The sequence below is a fragment of the Poecilia latipinna genome, unplaced genomic scaffold (genome assembly GCF_001443285.1).
Source record: "Poecilia latipinna isolate Pla-1442-1.1 unplaced genomic scaffold, P_latipinna-1.0 Scaffold303, whole genome shotgun sequence".
Taxonomy (NCBI): domain Eukaryota; kingdom Metazoa; phylum Chordata; class Actinopteri; order Cyprinodontiformes; family Poeciliidae; genus Poecilia; species Poecilia latipinna.
Window position 1 is genome coordinate 8,345 of NW_015112919.1, and position 15,355 is coordinate 23,699.

General features: G+C 39.7%; 1 protein-coding gene across 1 annotated transcript in view; it reads left to right on the top strand.

Annotated features, from left to right (window-relative positions):
• Positions 1-5,838: 5,838 nt before the first annotated feature.
• The window catches only part of LOC106948702 (lipopolysaccharide-responsive and beige-like anchor protein), a gene marked incomplete at its 5' end in the record, with an annotated part of 67,114 nt that continues 57,597 nt past the window's right edge, over positions 5,839-15,355 (top strand). Inside the window, 4 exons of the mRNA XM_015034541.1 lie at positions 5,839-5,956; positions 6,097-6,199; positions 7,808-7,923; positions 8,025-8,137. Of these exons, the coding sequence (XP_014890027.1) occupies positions 5,839-5,956; positions 6,097-6,199; positions 7,808-7,923; positions 8,025-8,137 (450 nt within the window). The remainder of the gene's footprint in view (positions 5,957-6,096; positions 6,200-7,807; positions 7,924-8,024; positions 8,138-15,355) is intronic.

The window sequence follows — 15,355 nt, forward strand, 5'->3', positions numbered from 1 at the left end:
AGTTTAGTGCCGTTAAATCTGAGCCTTCTCCCCCATGTGCTTGTAAAGTGTTATTGTTGCAGATCCATTACTCTGTGATCAGTCTAGCGAGAAGCGACACAAGTGTGGCAATCTATACCAGGTATATACAACCGCCTGCATTAGTTTATGCATATTTGATTTGAATCTCCCCTCTAAATGTATTGTGTTTCATCCTATGTACCGGTGCCTTATAGTACATTTAAATATCTGAAAACTAGCTTGCTTTTGTGGAAGCCTCTAGCTCGTCTGCATTGCTGAGTTTGGTGTCTTCTCCCATCTCCCTCTTTGCAACACTCTGCTAATTTTCTGAGGTTTTGTTGAGATGACTTCCTCTAGAATCATGAATGCAGTCTTTGGATCTTAAAGGGCCAGTATTATGTCAAATTTCCAACTTTACATTTTGTTATAAAGTTATTTCCGCATCAAAACATACTTGGAGTGTTGCCTTGATTCTTTCATGAATGTTTGAGAAATCCTTTAATCTCCCGCAACAACCATTCAGATGTGCAAAACGACTCCACTCAGCTCCTTCAGACTAGCCAGCACCAATTAGCAAACACCTGGTGGAACTGCGCATCAGCTGAGCTCATTATAGGAGCTACTTCTCTCTGAAACGCTGGTAAAAATGTTGCTAAAGGTTTAACAGAGAAGCCATGTTGAAATGATGGAGTTGAAAAGGTGGAGTTTCAAAAAGAGAAGTTTAAAGAGACAGAGGCCCAATTTCAAGGTGTTAAATTACGAAGTCAATTCTTTTGATATATACAGCATTTTAATAACTGAAGTTAGCAGTTACTTAATTGTGCTACAAAATGGAACTTTATGCCTGGAAAATACATAAAAAATCAGCTTTAAGCCAGAAACACAAAATTTAACAAACGTTAATATCATTAAAGAATCCATAAAATAAGTTTCCTTCTATGACCTGTAGAGATAACTTTAATTGTTTAATGTATAAACATCCAGCTTTAGATCTGAAATGTGAATGGAAGGGGAGACTGTACGACTCGTGTGTTTTTGTGCATTAGTGTTCTGTTCACCAATAGGCTCAAGTTTTTTTCATGAATTCTATCAAGTTCTTCTCATTTTGCTTGTCTCGCGTCTGTTCTGATGTTGATGGATCACCTCTCTTCCTCCCGCTCATTAATTTCATCACCTTATCTCCCACACCACTTCATTTGACCAAAAGGTAATAATAAATCCCTCATCCATTATCCTTTAACCGAGGCAGCCATGCGGAAATACTTAATAACAGGCAACAAATTGAACTTCAGTCCCTTCTTTTTTCTTCCGAGGGCGCACAGCACATTAAACACAGCCTACAAATATGCATATGCCATTCATCAAACTCTGTTTATGAGGAATTTTCCAACACTTCTTCTCCCTTCTTTTTTTTTTTTTCATAGTTTGTCAAATAAGCATCACTGGTATCTGGCACAAGCTTCTCTCTTCTCTCTGACCAAATATTCTTATCAGCCTAAAACCATGCACACACACTGGGCTTCACAGCAGCGACAGCAGATGAGAGGCTCATTTATCTTGCACCGTGTTCCTGATAGTCTCTTCGTCGGTCGCCGTGGTCTGCGATTCGGTTTCGAATAAATTGAATTTGTGTTGCCGTGACTTTCCACCGTTTCTAAAGAAGCCTGGTTCAGAAATTAAGAGGTTTTTTTTGTTTTGTTTCTGAAAAGGAAGGAGAGATGGAGAGGCACAGTCCCCGAGATTCAGTGGTGACAGTTTTTTTTTTAGTGTGTGTGTGTGGTTCCACATGGCAGCCACAGTCACCCGGCCCCTCTTCATACGTCCTTCTTCATTTCTGCGGTCTTTTGGTCGTCTGACAGAGACAAACGACGGTGCTTCAGAAATGAGCAGCGGCCTGCCGCACAAACAAGTTGAGAGGAGGAGGGAGAGCCCCGCAGCCGCGGCTCCATCCTTTGTTTCCTGCTTGGCTGTGTTCTCTGGCGTGGCGCTTTAAATTGATCTTGTGGATGTGCGAGAGCCGAATCCATGGATACTGTTCCACTCGAGATAAAACATCAATACGCTCTTGTTTCAAGCTGCTGGGCAGTTTAACATTTTATGTCTTGAACTTTTTGTACTTCTTTTGTCTACTTCATCCAGAGATAGATATAGATATAGAGAAAATAGAATAAACTATTAATTCACAAGGGGCAATTGCTTTGTTGTTGACAAGCTGGTCTCATAAAGTGTTAAATATTAATGAATACAAATATTACCATGTGGGATGTAAATATAAAATAAATATATTTAAATAATTAATACGTCAAGTGTGACTTTAAAGAAATTTGACTTTGTAATTCAACACCTTGAAATTGGGCCCCTGTCTCTTTAAGAACCTATTTCTCTTCAGAAAGTCATCACAACATGCCTCCTCTATTAACCCTTTAACAACGTTTTTACCAGAATTTCACTGAGAAGTAGCTCCCATAATGAAGTGTTTGCTAATTGGTGCTGGCTAGTCTGAAGGAGCTGACCGGGGGAGGGTTGCTCTGTGAAGCAGAAGCTTTGAACCTGCAGACGGAGGAGCTGTGCCTCGAAGGCGGAGCTAGTTCCACCCAGGTGTTTTGTACAGCTTAATGGTTGCTGTGGGAGATGAAGGGATTTCTCAGTCATGCATGAAATAATCCAGGCAACACTCCAGCCATGTTTATGAGGAGGGGATAACATTATAACATGATGCAAAGCTCAAAGTGGATTTTACATCACACTGCCCCTTTAATGTCACACAGTGAAAACAAAAGTTCTTTTACATCATTTCTGGTTTCCACTGTTCACATTTTTTTTAAAGCTCACTCAGATGTATGTAAATGCAAACGTGATGTTGCAGCAATGCTGTTTCTTTGATTTCACCGGGCTCATGTCCCGCGCTGCGTCGTCCCAGAGGAAGGTGGAGTAGCCATAACTCCAACGCAGGCAATCACCTCCACATCACCGTAATTTGTCCAGACGTGGTCGGAGCAGCGAAAGCATTATGGGTCGGATAGTTTGTCAGCGCTCGTTGTCGCCCTCCGTGCTTTTTCATCTGCAATGGAAAGGGACAATGATCTGAGGAACATAGTGCTATTTACAGCGCTGCGGTAGATTCATGGTCCTGGAGAAAAATATGACATCTGGCAGCCTCCACTCCTGTCATATCTCCGCAAGGAATCGGGGGACGGGAGCTTCATCAGTTCCATGCTGGCCGTCTTCCTGACACCCAGAGTGAGATCTTAGTGAATTCTAGGAATGGAATAAGTCAGCTGCTCTGGTGGAGGTCAAAGGTCATACTCCATTCACTCAGTGTAGACTGACCATTTTATTTTCAGAAAAACAAATGGAGAGAGAGGTTAAAAAAAGATCCAATTAGATCTAAGAATCTGTGTTCAGACCTACAGTAAAACAGCACAAAGGGGCAACATTTGCTGCCTGTTATGTTACATGTATGTTTATTATAAATGATTCATTGTGCGATTGAACAGTAATGCTGCTAAAACTGACTTCCTTGCTCTCTACAGCATTTTTCTCCTATTTCATAAATACGACCCACATTCTTTTGCTCGCTCTTGTTCACATCTGTGCTAATATGTCTGGATATTTATTCCTCTTATGAGGGTCATGTTTTATTCCGAACAAAATGTCCTTGTCCGCATTTCAAAAGCTGAACAAAATGGATCATCTCTATTCCTCCTAGTACCTCTAAAAGTAATGATGTGTTTATAACCCGTTTGCTTTTCTGGGCAAAACATTGTTTTATACTTTTTTGCTGTTTTTCAACATAAATCTTTCACTTTTCATTACTTTTATTACTACAAAAGACTGCAAAAAGCCTTTTTTTTCCACAAAATTGACCTTCATCTTAGAATTTTTATATTTTTTAATCAGAATTTGTAATTTAACTTCAGAATTTTGACTTTTTTTCACAGAATTCCTAATTTAAACTCAGATTATTTACGTCAATCTCCGAATTCTGTCTTATGATCTCAGAATTTTGATATTTTTGTAAAGAGAATTCCTAATTTCATTTCAGAATTTTGACTTCAATCTCAGAATTCTGACTTATGATCTTGGAATTAAATATTTTTTTCGCCCCTAGAATTCTGACTTACAATTTCAGGAGAAAAGAGTCAGAATTCTAAGACTAAAGTCAGAATTCTTTTTTTTTTTTCAGTAAGTCTGATAAAGTACAGTGTTACTGTACTGCACAGTCTTACTTACTTACTGTACTATGGGGTACAGTCTTACTGTACTTTATCATATTTTGGTGCTACAGAACTCTTTTCCTGGCCAGTCCTGCTCTTACTGGTCCCGGCATATGAAGACGGGTCGCCCATGGCAGCAGCACCATCTAGCTCCTCCGCGCTACTAATCCGTATTTAATTGAGCTCCAGAGACTCTGAAGCCAGCCTGTGATGCAGGCGGCTCTTGCTCCTCTGAGAGACGCTGTCCTCGGTTAAAGGGTCTCAGCTGGTCCCGTCTGCTGTCCCCTCGGCTTAATGAGCTCTTTAACTCAGCTCTGGGTGCTGGTTGGCAGCTCGGATTTAAATATTTCTGAATAATAACCTTCGTCTAAACCTTTCTCCGACTGCCCCGGTGGTCCCCTTCTTAGCTTCCGAGCACATCCCTGCATGCAGCCTCATCAGGGGACGTGTTTCCACGTGAAACAAAAAGCCTGGCTAACAAACCTTTGCTAAGTAGGTTAGCAGCAAACCTAAATGCTGCATTATCTGGAGCAGGGCGGAGCTGAAGCTTTGGGTCTGTCAAGTTCGGCGACACGCGTCGGAACAAGTCCGTCTGACAGCACCGCAGGCCCCAACCCAGCTAACTCATCCAAACGTTTGGAGCACAGGAACAGGATGATGTCTGACCTCTGAGGCAGATTCCACTATGGAGACCCACAAAATAGTCACACTGCAAAAACAAAAATATCTAACTACAGATTTTTAGATCTAGCTTCTAGATCTACTACATACATATTTAGTATTTCTTACTAAATATGAAATGCAGTAACTTACAAGTAATTTTTCAGGAAGAAATAGGAGCTCGTTTTAAGTTAATTCCTTATTATTGATGAAAACATTCTTGTTTTTGATAGATTATTTCACTTGCAAGACATTTTTCCCATGTTATAAGTGAAGTAATCTGCCTATTCCAATACTTTTTCATCAATATTAAGGAATTATTGATATTTGCACTAGAAACTAGACAAAAATGACTTTGGAAGGTTTAGTTTTTGCAGTGCAGATGTTCACCACACTGCATAAACACATCGTCTTACAAAGTATTTTGGTCTAGCTGATAATGCAAATATCTTAGTACACTTGAAATAAGAGTGGATAAATTAGCTTGTTTTAAGTAAATAATTTCTTAATTTTGATGAAAAAGTTTGAGCTCCACTGTCAGATTATTTCACTTATAACAAGACATGTTTCCCTTATCCTAAGTAAAATAATCTGCCTATTCCAGAACTTTTTCATCAATATTGAAGTATTGACTCTAAAGCTCGTACATCTTGCTGAAAAGTTTTCAAATGTGTTGAGATATTTCTACTGGAAACTAGAACAAGAACTTAATAAGATTGAGTGTTTTTGCAATGCAGACGTTCACTATAAAACCTTTGAACTTTGTCACTCCGATCACAACAGAACTGAATTTAACACTTTCTCGACATCGGTCGTGCTGCGCCGGTTGCCATGCCGTCACTGTTATGACCTAAATGACAAACCGAGTGTTGGGTCTCATTTATGGAAACAATGAATGAAACTCTTGGTTCAAACAGCGACCTGACCAGCCTTTTTCCTTCTTTTTCTTCTGTTTTCCCAGATATTGTCCTACACTGAAGGTCTTCATGGAAAATGGCTGTTCACAGAGATCCGAGCTGTGTTTTCCAGACGCTACCTTCTTCAGAACACAGCTCTGGAAGTGTTCATGGCAAACAGAAGTACGACTGAACAGAACATTCACCGCAATTTTAAATCAGTACACTGTACATTTAACAGCACAATGAGCTGTTAATGTTTTTAAGCTGATTGATAATTTGCTGATTTATTGTGTTCTTTGCATTCTTATATTTCTGTGCAGCGGCCGTCATGTTCAACTTCCCAGATGCAGTCACGGTAAAGAAGGTGGTCCACAGCCTTCCTCGCGTCGGATTGGGCACAAACTTCGGTCTTCCTCAGACCAGGTTGGACCTTCTCTGCAGCTTTGTGCTTTGAAATTTAAATCATACGAATCTTCATCCAGACACATTTTTCTTCTTGCACACAGATTGTTGGATACAAACTGTAGCAAAACACTTTTGGTCAAGTTAAGAAGCAAAACGAAAACATCAGCTCTCATTCTCAGTGTTCGTATCATAGCTGTAGTCAATGTTGCTACTTTAACCAGATAAGTCTGGAGGCAAATTTAGGAATTTTCCAGATCTGGATAAGCAAGAAAAAGAAAAATGTATTATTAAAAAGTGGTTATTTTTCCATTAGCCATTCATCCAGCTACCCACTTAGAATCTCAGCTTCTGCATGTAAAGCTGCAGGAGGGAAGCTGCCATAAGACTTTGAAGCAATACAGCCCTTTTTAAAATGCAAATATCTTAATACACTTGAAATAAGACAACTTTTTTGAGCTTTACATCGTATAATGATGACATTTTCTCACAAAAAGCATATCACGAGTGTTGATTTGATTATTTCACACGTTTGAAAAATTCTTTAATCTCCCTTGGCAACCATTCAGATGTGCAAAATACCTGGGTGGATCTAGCTCCGCCTTTCCAGTCAAAGCTCCTCCTCTGAGCTGCAGTTTCCAAGCTTCCTCCCCTGTGACTTCCACACTCGGCTCCTTCAGACTAGCCAACGGCAATTAGTAAACATCTGGTACAATTGGACATCTGCTGAGCTCATTATACGAGCTTCTTGTCATGGAAACACTGATAAAAACATTGTTAAAGGTTTAATAGATGAGCCATGTTGTTTGCAAAGTCAAAAACCTAATTTCAGGATGGAATGTAATAACTTAAGAATAAAATCTTGTTTCGTTGTTGAAATGTAAGCCTTTTTTAAAATGACATTTATAGTGAGAATCGTCTATCAGAAAATGATCCCATGACAAACTAGCTGGTACAGAAGGAGTGTATGTTTGTGTGTGTAACAAGCACAAGATTAAGTTGTGAGATTTGACTTGTTTCTGTCAGTCATTAATCACAGTAGTTTATATGCTGCGTAGCGTCAGCCGCTGCAGAGCCTGGCCGCAACGAAGCACATTGTCTATCTCACTGTGCCACAGCATTCATTAATGTTGGAAGTTCATTCTGTTTGTCTTTGAAACACTGCTGGTGTCATGTTTTCAGTTAGTTTTTTCTTCTCCACACAAATCCTTTTCAAGATTAATCTTTAGATCAAAAGTAGAAATATATTTCAAAAATTCTCATGACATTCTGATTGGTTCACCAGTGTTTGTTCTTTAATTGTGAATGGAAAGGGTAAAATGACAGTCATTTAAATTTAGAACATTTTCTTTCCTCAGAGGTTTAATGACTATAATCACACACTCTGACATTGATTAATTCCATCATTTTCTTTTGTTTTAATTGGATTTGGGTTGTTCATTTTTTCCCCCCCTGCAGCATCTATCATGCTGCGGGCCATGCGTGTGTACATTCAACCTACATGTGCAGTTCATTTGTCTTCTTAATTAGCACGACTGTAAATGTGTAGGGTTTTTTCTTTTGTTGTGCTTCATTCTAATTGTTGTTTCTACTCCAACCTTTTCATTTAAGTCCTGATTTTCCTTCCAGGCGTATTTCTCTGGCCACGCCCAAGCAGCTCTTCAAGACGTCCAACATGATGCAGCGCTGGCAACGCCGCGAGATATCCAACTTCGAGTACCTGATGTTTCTCAACACCATCGCTGGTGAGCACACACTCCTCTGTTGTGTACTCAGAATGAACACGTAAACTCTGTTTCAGCCGTGATTTGATGGTCCATGCTTCCTTCTTCCTTTACGTATGCAGGTCGCACCTATAACGACCTGAACCAGTACCCGGTCTTCCCCTGGATTATCACCAACTATGACTCACCAGAACTGGACCTGACTCTGCCTAGCAACTACAGAGACCTGTCTAAGGTAACGCGTCTCAGGCTCGTCCTTTCATCGAGCTGCCTTAAAACTCTGTGTATAAATTTCGTAAAGTATGTTATGTTCATCTTTTTGCTGTCATCCGTCCATTGTCCTCTCCAGTATACTGCAAAGTTAAATTCTTTCTTTTTGTAGTTTCAGCTGTTTACTTTGAGTTCCTCTGGAATCAAGCATGCAGTCTTTGGATCTTAAAGGGCCAGTATTATGTCAAATTTTTAGCTTTACATTTCCCTCATCAAAAACATACCTAGAGTGTTGCCTCGATTTATTTCATGCATGTTTGAGAAATCCTTTAGTCTCCCGTGGCAACCATTCAGATGTGCAAAATGACTCCACTCAGCTCCTTCAGACTAGTCAGCAGCAATTGGCAAACACATGGTGGTACTACACATCTGTTGAGTTCATTATAGGAGCTACTTCTCAGTGTAATGCTTGTAAAAACATTAAAGGGTTAACAGAGGAGCCACGTTGTGATGACTTCTTGAAGGCGAAGTTTCAGATAGAGCAGGAGCGACAGAGGCCCAATTTTAAGGCATTGAATTACAAATTCAAGTTTCTTTTAATAACTGATGGTTACTTGACTGAGCTAAAAAATGGCACTATGTGGCTGTAAAATACATAATAATGTCCCTTTAACAGAGTTCAGGATTGTTACTGATTTTGGAAAAGTGGGGAATTTAATATGGATATTCTTCAGGTCTGGATAACCATTGAAAAGTATTAAATGTGCTCTCTTAATGACATATCAGGTCTGATATGGAAAATATCAAGGAAGCAAGCAGCAGAAGTCCAAATGAAAAAAACTGAGAAAGATTCAGAATGTTTGGAGAAGCATCTTATAGAACCCCCTGAAATGCTGGTGTTAATCTGCTCCACTTTTGGAAAAAGTGACACATCTACCTAGAAAAAAACATGAAAAAGAGAAAAATAATTATAAACCACATATTTAACTGTGTTGGTTGCTGCATTGCTGGTTATATCCTGTTAAAAGATTCTAGACTCTTAATGCTTTGAGTCTATTAAGCCAAACGTCTTCTTATTTATGCTTTGACCTTCCACAAAACACCAGGAAGTGAAGTATTACTCCCATGTAGCTTCAGGCAGCCAGTAAATGTGTGTAAAAGCATCAGATCTGCCCAGAGATGCTGCCTGCCTCATAAACACTGACTCCTGTGGCTAAAACTGCTTAAATGATTCTCCTCCACATTCAGTGCGAATATTTACTTGCATGAACTAAATATTTTGCTTTTACACGCCTACATCCACAGACAGGCAGAAAGTCAGAAAATAAGATGCGGCTTGCCAATTCCCCAGGTTCTGTTGATTATAGGAGGACAGAGGACTAGATTTAGAGTATCAGGACTGATATGAAATACTATTTGTACTTTTATTTATTTTTTTGCTATTTGCTATTTTAGGCTCAAGTGTACAACGGCGTATTAGGGCCATTGTAGATAAATAAAAAAGGTTAACATTTCTGACAAAAAACAAAAAACAACGGAAAAATTTTGTGGAAAAATCTGACTTAAAAAAAAAAACCTTGGACATTTCTGAGTTTGAAAAGTTGAACATTTCCATTAAAAAACTCCAAAGAAATGTTTGAGATTAATCAGAGAAATTTTCCGAGTTTGTTCTAGAAAAGAGTTGAAAATGTCCAAAAGTTGAAGATCTTTGACTTCTGAGTTTTCTGAAACTCTTGAAAACCTGAAACTGTTTACATTCAAACCAGATGAAGATTTTCAATGCTTAGAATAAGACATGTCTGTGGAAAATTTCTGAGATTAATGTCAAATTTGGTGAGATATATAAAAAAAATTTCACCATAAAATTAAAATCTAAACTAAATAAAAATGACACCCTATTGTGAATCAGAGAAACACGGCAAGCCTTAAGCTGTTTATACAGAGACCAGATGGAGAATTTCAATGTGTAGAAGAAGAACACCTGTTGCCTGTTGTCTGTGGGGCTCAGCACCGCCCCCTATCAGTGAGGCACGGTACTTTGATCCTCACACTGTGTATTTTCACTGCACATTTATAACCGAACACACAAAAAATTTCACACACATTATTAAATATGTTAGATTGTGGAATGTCAGCATATGTAGAACATGTAATTTTACACAGATAAAGGCGATATGAAGAGAAACCACAATACCTGCTTCATTCAGTAGGTGGGACACGGAGCCACCAGAGGTGACGGATGGTACTGAACTGCAATTCAACAGGCAATGCATAAATTCAGCGATTTTGATTCTAAAAATGTTTATATCACCAATAAAAAAAAAATCAAATTAAAGAAAAGTCAAGTGGACAAACTGATTTTCTCTTAATTGCTGGCATCTGTTTTACTTCTCATGTAGCAGCTGTTAGGATTACAGGTGAGGCACTGCCTCCCCCCTTTATGCGTTTTTGTTGTAGTTGTTGCTTTTTTTAAATCTCTATTTGTAGGACTTCTTCTCTTTTTATGTGCTTTGTTGTTGCCCCCCGGGAGGCAGAAATATGGCATCAGGCGCACAAGCAGACATTTGCTCGATTGCCTGCTTTCTCCTGAGCTCATTCCGGCTTCCTGCTCCTCCGCTGCAGATTTTAGACAGCTCAGCCTCTGAAGTCGGTGAAGCCTCGCAGCCCGGGGGAGTTCGCTTAAAGGAGGAGAAACAGAGAGACGTTTGGTCCGAAAGAACACACACACTAAAAAAAAAAAAACAGAGAGAGGAGGAGAGCATGTTACAGAAGAAGAACATCATCATTTGCAGCTCTGTCACTCCTTTTGTCTTCAGCAGCAGAGGAACGGAGGGAGCGGGGCCAGTCAGTTTTATTCATGTTGTGTGTGATATCAGTGTATGACTACTGGACCATGTCAGACTGCCGTGTCTGGTAAACGGCAAACACAGCTAGCTGCGCTCTCTCATTCATCCCCCCGCCATGCGAGGGCTGCACCAACGATTCCTTGCAACTTTTCAGAGATGATTTTAGTTTTGTGTCTGTATCTGCGCACCGTTCACTCCCACCGCGTTTGTTTTTCTCTGAAGCTTTGTTTCCGTTTTATTGTCATTCCTCCTCCCCCCGCGTGTATTTGACCCTCCTCCTCCTGCAGCGTGTCACATCGGCAGTCGTCTCCTGAAGAAACAGGTCATCTGCGAATCCTCCAGTGACATTGAGAAGCCAAACTACCATGAGTGCGTGTGTGTGTGTGTGTGTGTGTGCCACACACTTGTCGTTGCCAGAGGCCACACAGAATTTATGTCCGTGGCTACCAGAGCTGTTTCGACCCCGGGGACTTTCTTATCATAAACTTTAGCCTCAACCCACCATCAAACACCAACCCCAGAGATAACGTCGTAGCCAGGGTAAACACTCACCTCCGCTTGTTGGTGCATTTCTCCACTGTACATCACAAACCTCCAAATCCAAATTTTTTTATCTGATTTGTTTTTTTTGTTAGGAATGTTACAAGCTGATATTTTTTATGTATGGTTCTTCGCAAAAGTATTTATTCCCCTTAAGTGTTTTCCTATTTTTTCACGTCGCAGTGAAACACTTTCATTGGTTCACAGACAGACACAAAGTCATGATTAATTGTGAAGTGAAATGAAAATAAAAATGTTTTGCAAACAAAAATCTGTTATGGAATGACATACATTTGTATCTAGCCCATTTTACTTCTTTATGAAATATAGTGCAACCATTGGCCTTCTGCAGAAGAGGATTGGCACCACTGAAAAAAAAATCTGACTTTAAACTCAGAATTTTAATGTCAGAATTCTGAAAAATACTCATCCATGTGACAGTGTGCTCAATCCATACAGACCCTTCAAGTGGAGGATAATAAATAAAAAATAAATAAATCTAATTTCAACAAAGGTAATAACTTTATAGACTCATATGCTAGATGTTTGACTTGCTGAAGAGAGAGCTGGGCAATACTATAACATTATTTTATCATTCAATACAGAAGTACATTACCATATAAAACAAGTCTCTATTTTTGTTCATCTTTAATGTCCTCTTGTATTAAGTGTGATTTGAAAACATTAGGATATTTTTCAGTAATTTGAAAAATAACCTAATGTGTAACAATGAACTTTTGGAAAAAGTTGATTATGTTACACATACACATTCCTTTTAGTTATATTGTAAACTAAAACCGTCACGCATCACAGGCAAACAAAAGAAAAATTGACATTCTTTTGTTGTCAAATAAACAAAATGAGCATTGAAATAATTAATTCTCAAAATCTCTCCTTTGTGTAGCTTGTTTCAAATGTTCCCATTTTTGTAATTTAAGAATAAACATTGAACAAAGAAATCTAAAAAGATAAAACACCACAAAAACAATAGTTTATATTCTCAGGTCAAATTGAAGCAGCTACAGGTACAGGCTGTTCTCCTGACTCCATCTGAACCTGCGCTCCACTACATAGTTTTTTGTCCGACATTAAACAGCCATAACACCTCCACACGACTGAAATGTTTGCTCCTTCTTGTCAACAATGTTATTCTCTAAGTCTTTTGGCTTTTTGTCCTTCAGGACTCCTTTTATTTATTTATTTTTTCTCACTTTACAGAGGCTAACATTAGCCGTTAGCATGTCTGGCAGCTACTGTGCGTTCTGCGTCAAGCTAACTTTGCCTGGGTTTAGTCCAGCCACATGATTGGTCCATCATTGAGCAATTTGCGTTATCATTGGCATCTTTTCTATATATTGTAGGCCTATGTCGACTGTTTCTCGCATGTATTTCGAGGAAAACGCATTTTGGGATTTTTAATCTATCGTTTTATCACCAAGCTGTGACGTGTTCGTCATTATGATTTCCATAACCTAAAACACTCTCACATCTTAAAAGGTAAAATCATCTAGTTGTTTTGTAGCTTTTAACAAGGCCCAGAAAACAATTAAAAGCACACTTTATCTATTATGTAGTCTGCATGTACACACAGATAGCACTATGGAAGACTTATTGAGCGCTCTCTGTGCCTTTGTGCTATAATCTGCTCCTCACAGCCAGATCAGCTAATAGTGTATTGATCGTGCACATGCGTGCTCTGTATGCTTGTCCCGCAGGGCCTCTGCACCATTTTCACTCTTTAGATGGGACATTATACATAAACACTTACTTCAAACGGTTCATGTGATTTATGACTCAAAGTCTTGAGTGATGCTCCAATCATTGGCGAGCCATTATAGTTCTACGGGGCTGACTCCATCGTTTTATAAGCATGGTACCGCTGGGTAATGGTCCTTTAATCTCCCCCAGGAAGCTGCTGATTGTTCTGTAAATGAGTGGTTTGCTTTTGAGATAAATACAATTTAGGTCTCCGTGTGAATTTCACTGATGGGATCTTGATTGACATGTTTAAAAGAATTCTATTTTGGCAGCCTTTAAAAGTTGGTGGAATGGCAAATTTGAAAAGGACTTGGGCAGCCAGTTTAGTGTTTTCTTTGACTCTGTTTGGTTCTGATTAGAGTCGCGCTAATCCAAGTTTGGCAGTCAATTTCCAGTCGGTTTTGTGAGTTTAATCTGACTATCCTTATTTGTTCTGCTGCAATTTCTCTTTAAAGCTTCTTTAAAGTATGTGACTTTTACAAAAATTTATTTTTTCCACTTTTGTTAAAACTGTCACCATGTCGTGACAGTATAGTATGAGACAGATAATCCATCTCATACTATGAGCTACTATTGTGGTCTTAAGAAATGCACCCTTCCCAAACAAAATCAACCAATCATAGCCAGGAGGAGGCTATGTCCTGTCAATCAATTTTTTTGTATGCGCTGCTAAATGTGACAACAAATGAAAAATAATTTGCCATTCCAGGAAAACTGTTTATCTACTGTCATTTGTGGCCAGCTTACTAGCTTTAGCATTCATGGCAGGCTATGTTATGGTGAACCAGCTCTCTCTGAAGCTCCGCCTTCACAAAGTCATCACAACATGGCTCCTCTATTAACGTGAAGTGTTTTATTGAAAAGTAATTAGTATGATGAGCTCAGCAGATGTGCTGTTCCTTCAGGTGTTTGCTAATTGCTGCTGGCTAGTCTGAAGGAACTGAGTGCATTTTGCATAGCTGCATGGTTGCCACGGGAGATTTAATGTTTTCCCAGAAATGCATGCAGGAATCAAAGCAACACTGCATGTTTTTGATGAAGGAACAGTGTTATCACATGATGTAAAACTAAAACAAGTTGATTTTCCCTTATACTGCCCCTTTAAATAGCTTAATTGCACGTCCTCTAGTTTCAGTTTGAATCACCTCACTGATGCTGGAAAAAAACCTTTTCTATTTCTTTCTTCTTTTTTTTTTGTTAAATCTGAATATCATGTGACTCTGGCCACCACCTGGTTTCTAGTCCTGAGGTAGACATCAGCTACAGTTTCCTTTTTTAATGCTTGTCCATGTGATTTTTGCTCAGGCTGTTTGTTTGAACAGCTAACGTCGGGACAGCTTGAATTTCCCAGCGCTGTATCAGTTTTAAACAAGAACCTGATCATGAATGATGCATGGATCCTAAACGCCGAATACTTTCGCGCAGGTCCCCGCCGCTCCATCTTGTTTATTTGCTCTTTGGTTTCCGTTTCCTGCGAGTTATTCCTCCTCCTCTTTCCCCTCCTCGTTTTCCTCGTCTTCTGTGACGGAGAACTGATTAAAACTAATCCAGCATTAATTTTCTGACGCTTACCTCTTCAAAGCGCCGGGTTTGTTTCCGTTCCGCGGCTCGCTCTTTGGTCTAATTAAAACTACAAGATTGGGTCATTTGTCTGCGCGCTCATCAGAGCGCCGCAGTGTTGCCACATCATATTAGGCCAATCTGCGGTGCAGCAAGCGGTGATGTACGGCGCCGTCAAAGCTGCTACGTTGGAGCTACTGTAAGCTGAGAGCGCCAGCCCCACAGTAATTTACAGCAGTAAACAATGTCGGGATGGAGTGGACCGACGGCCCCCACATGCACTCACACACAATTCTCCCTCTCGCCCTTTCTCTCTTCCCACCTCTTGTCACTGTGGCACTTTCAGTCTTTCTTTTTTTTTATTTTATATGCCTCCTCTCCCTTTTCTTTTTTTAATGAGCTGACTGTTATTAGGGCTATAAATCAGACCAATGGGTGTGATGTATAATTCACAGTGTGTACTCAACCACCCCAGCGGCCCTGAGGAAGCCGCGCAGTGCATCACTGTCAACGCGGTGCAGTGCGCGGCGTTTGACGCT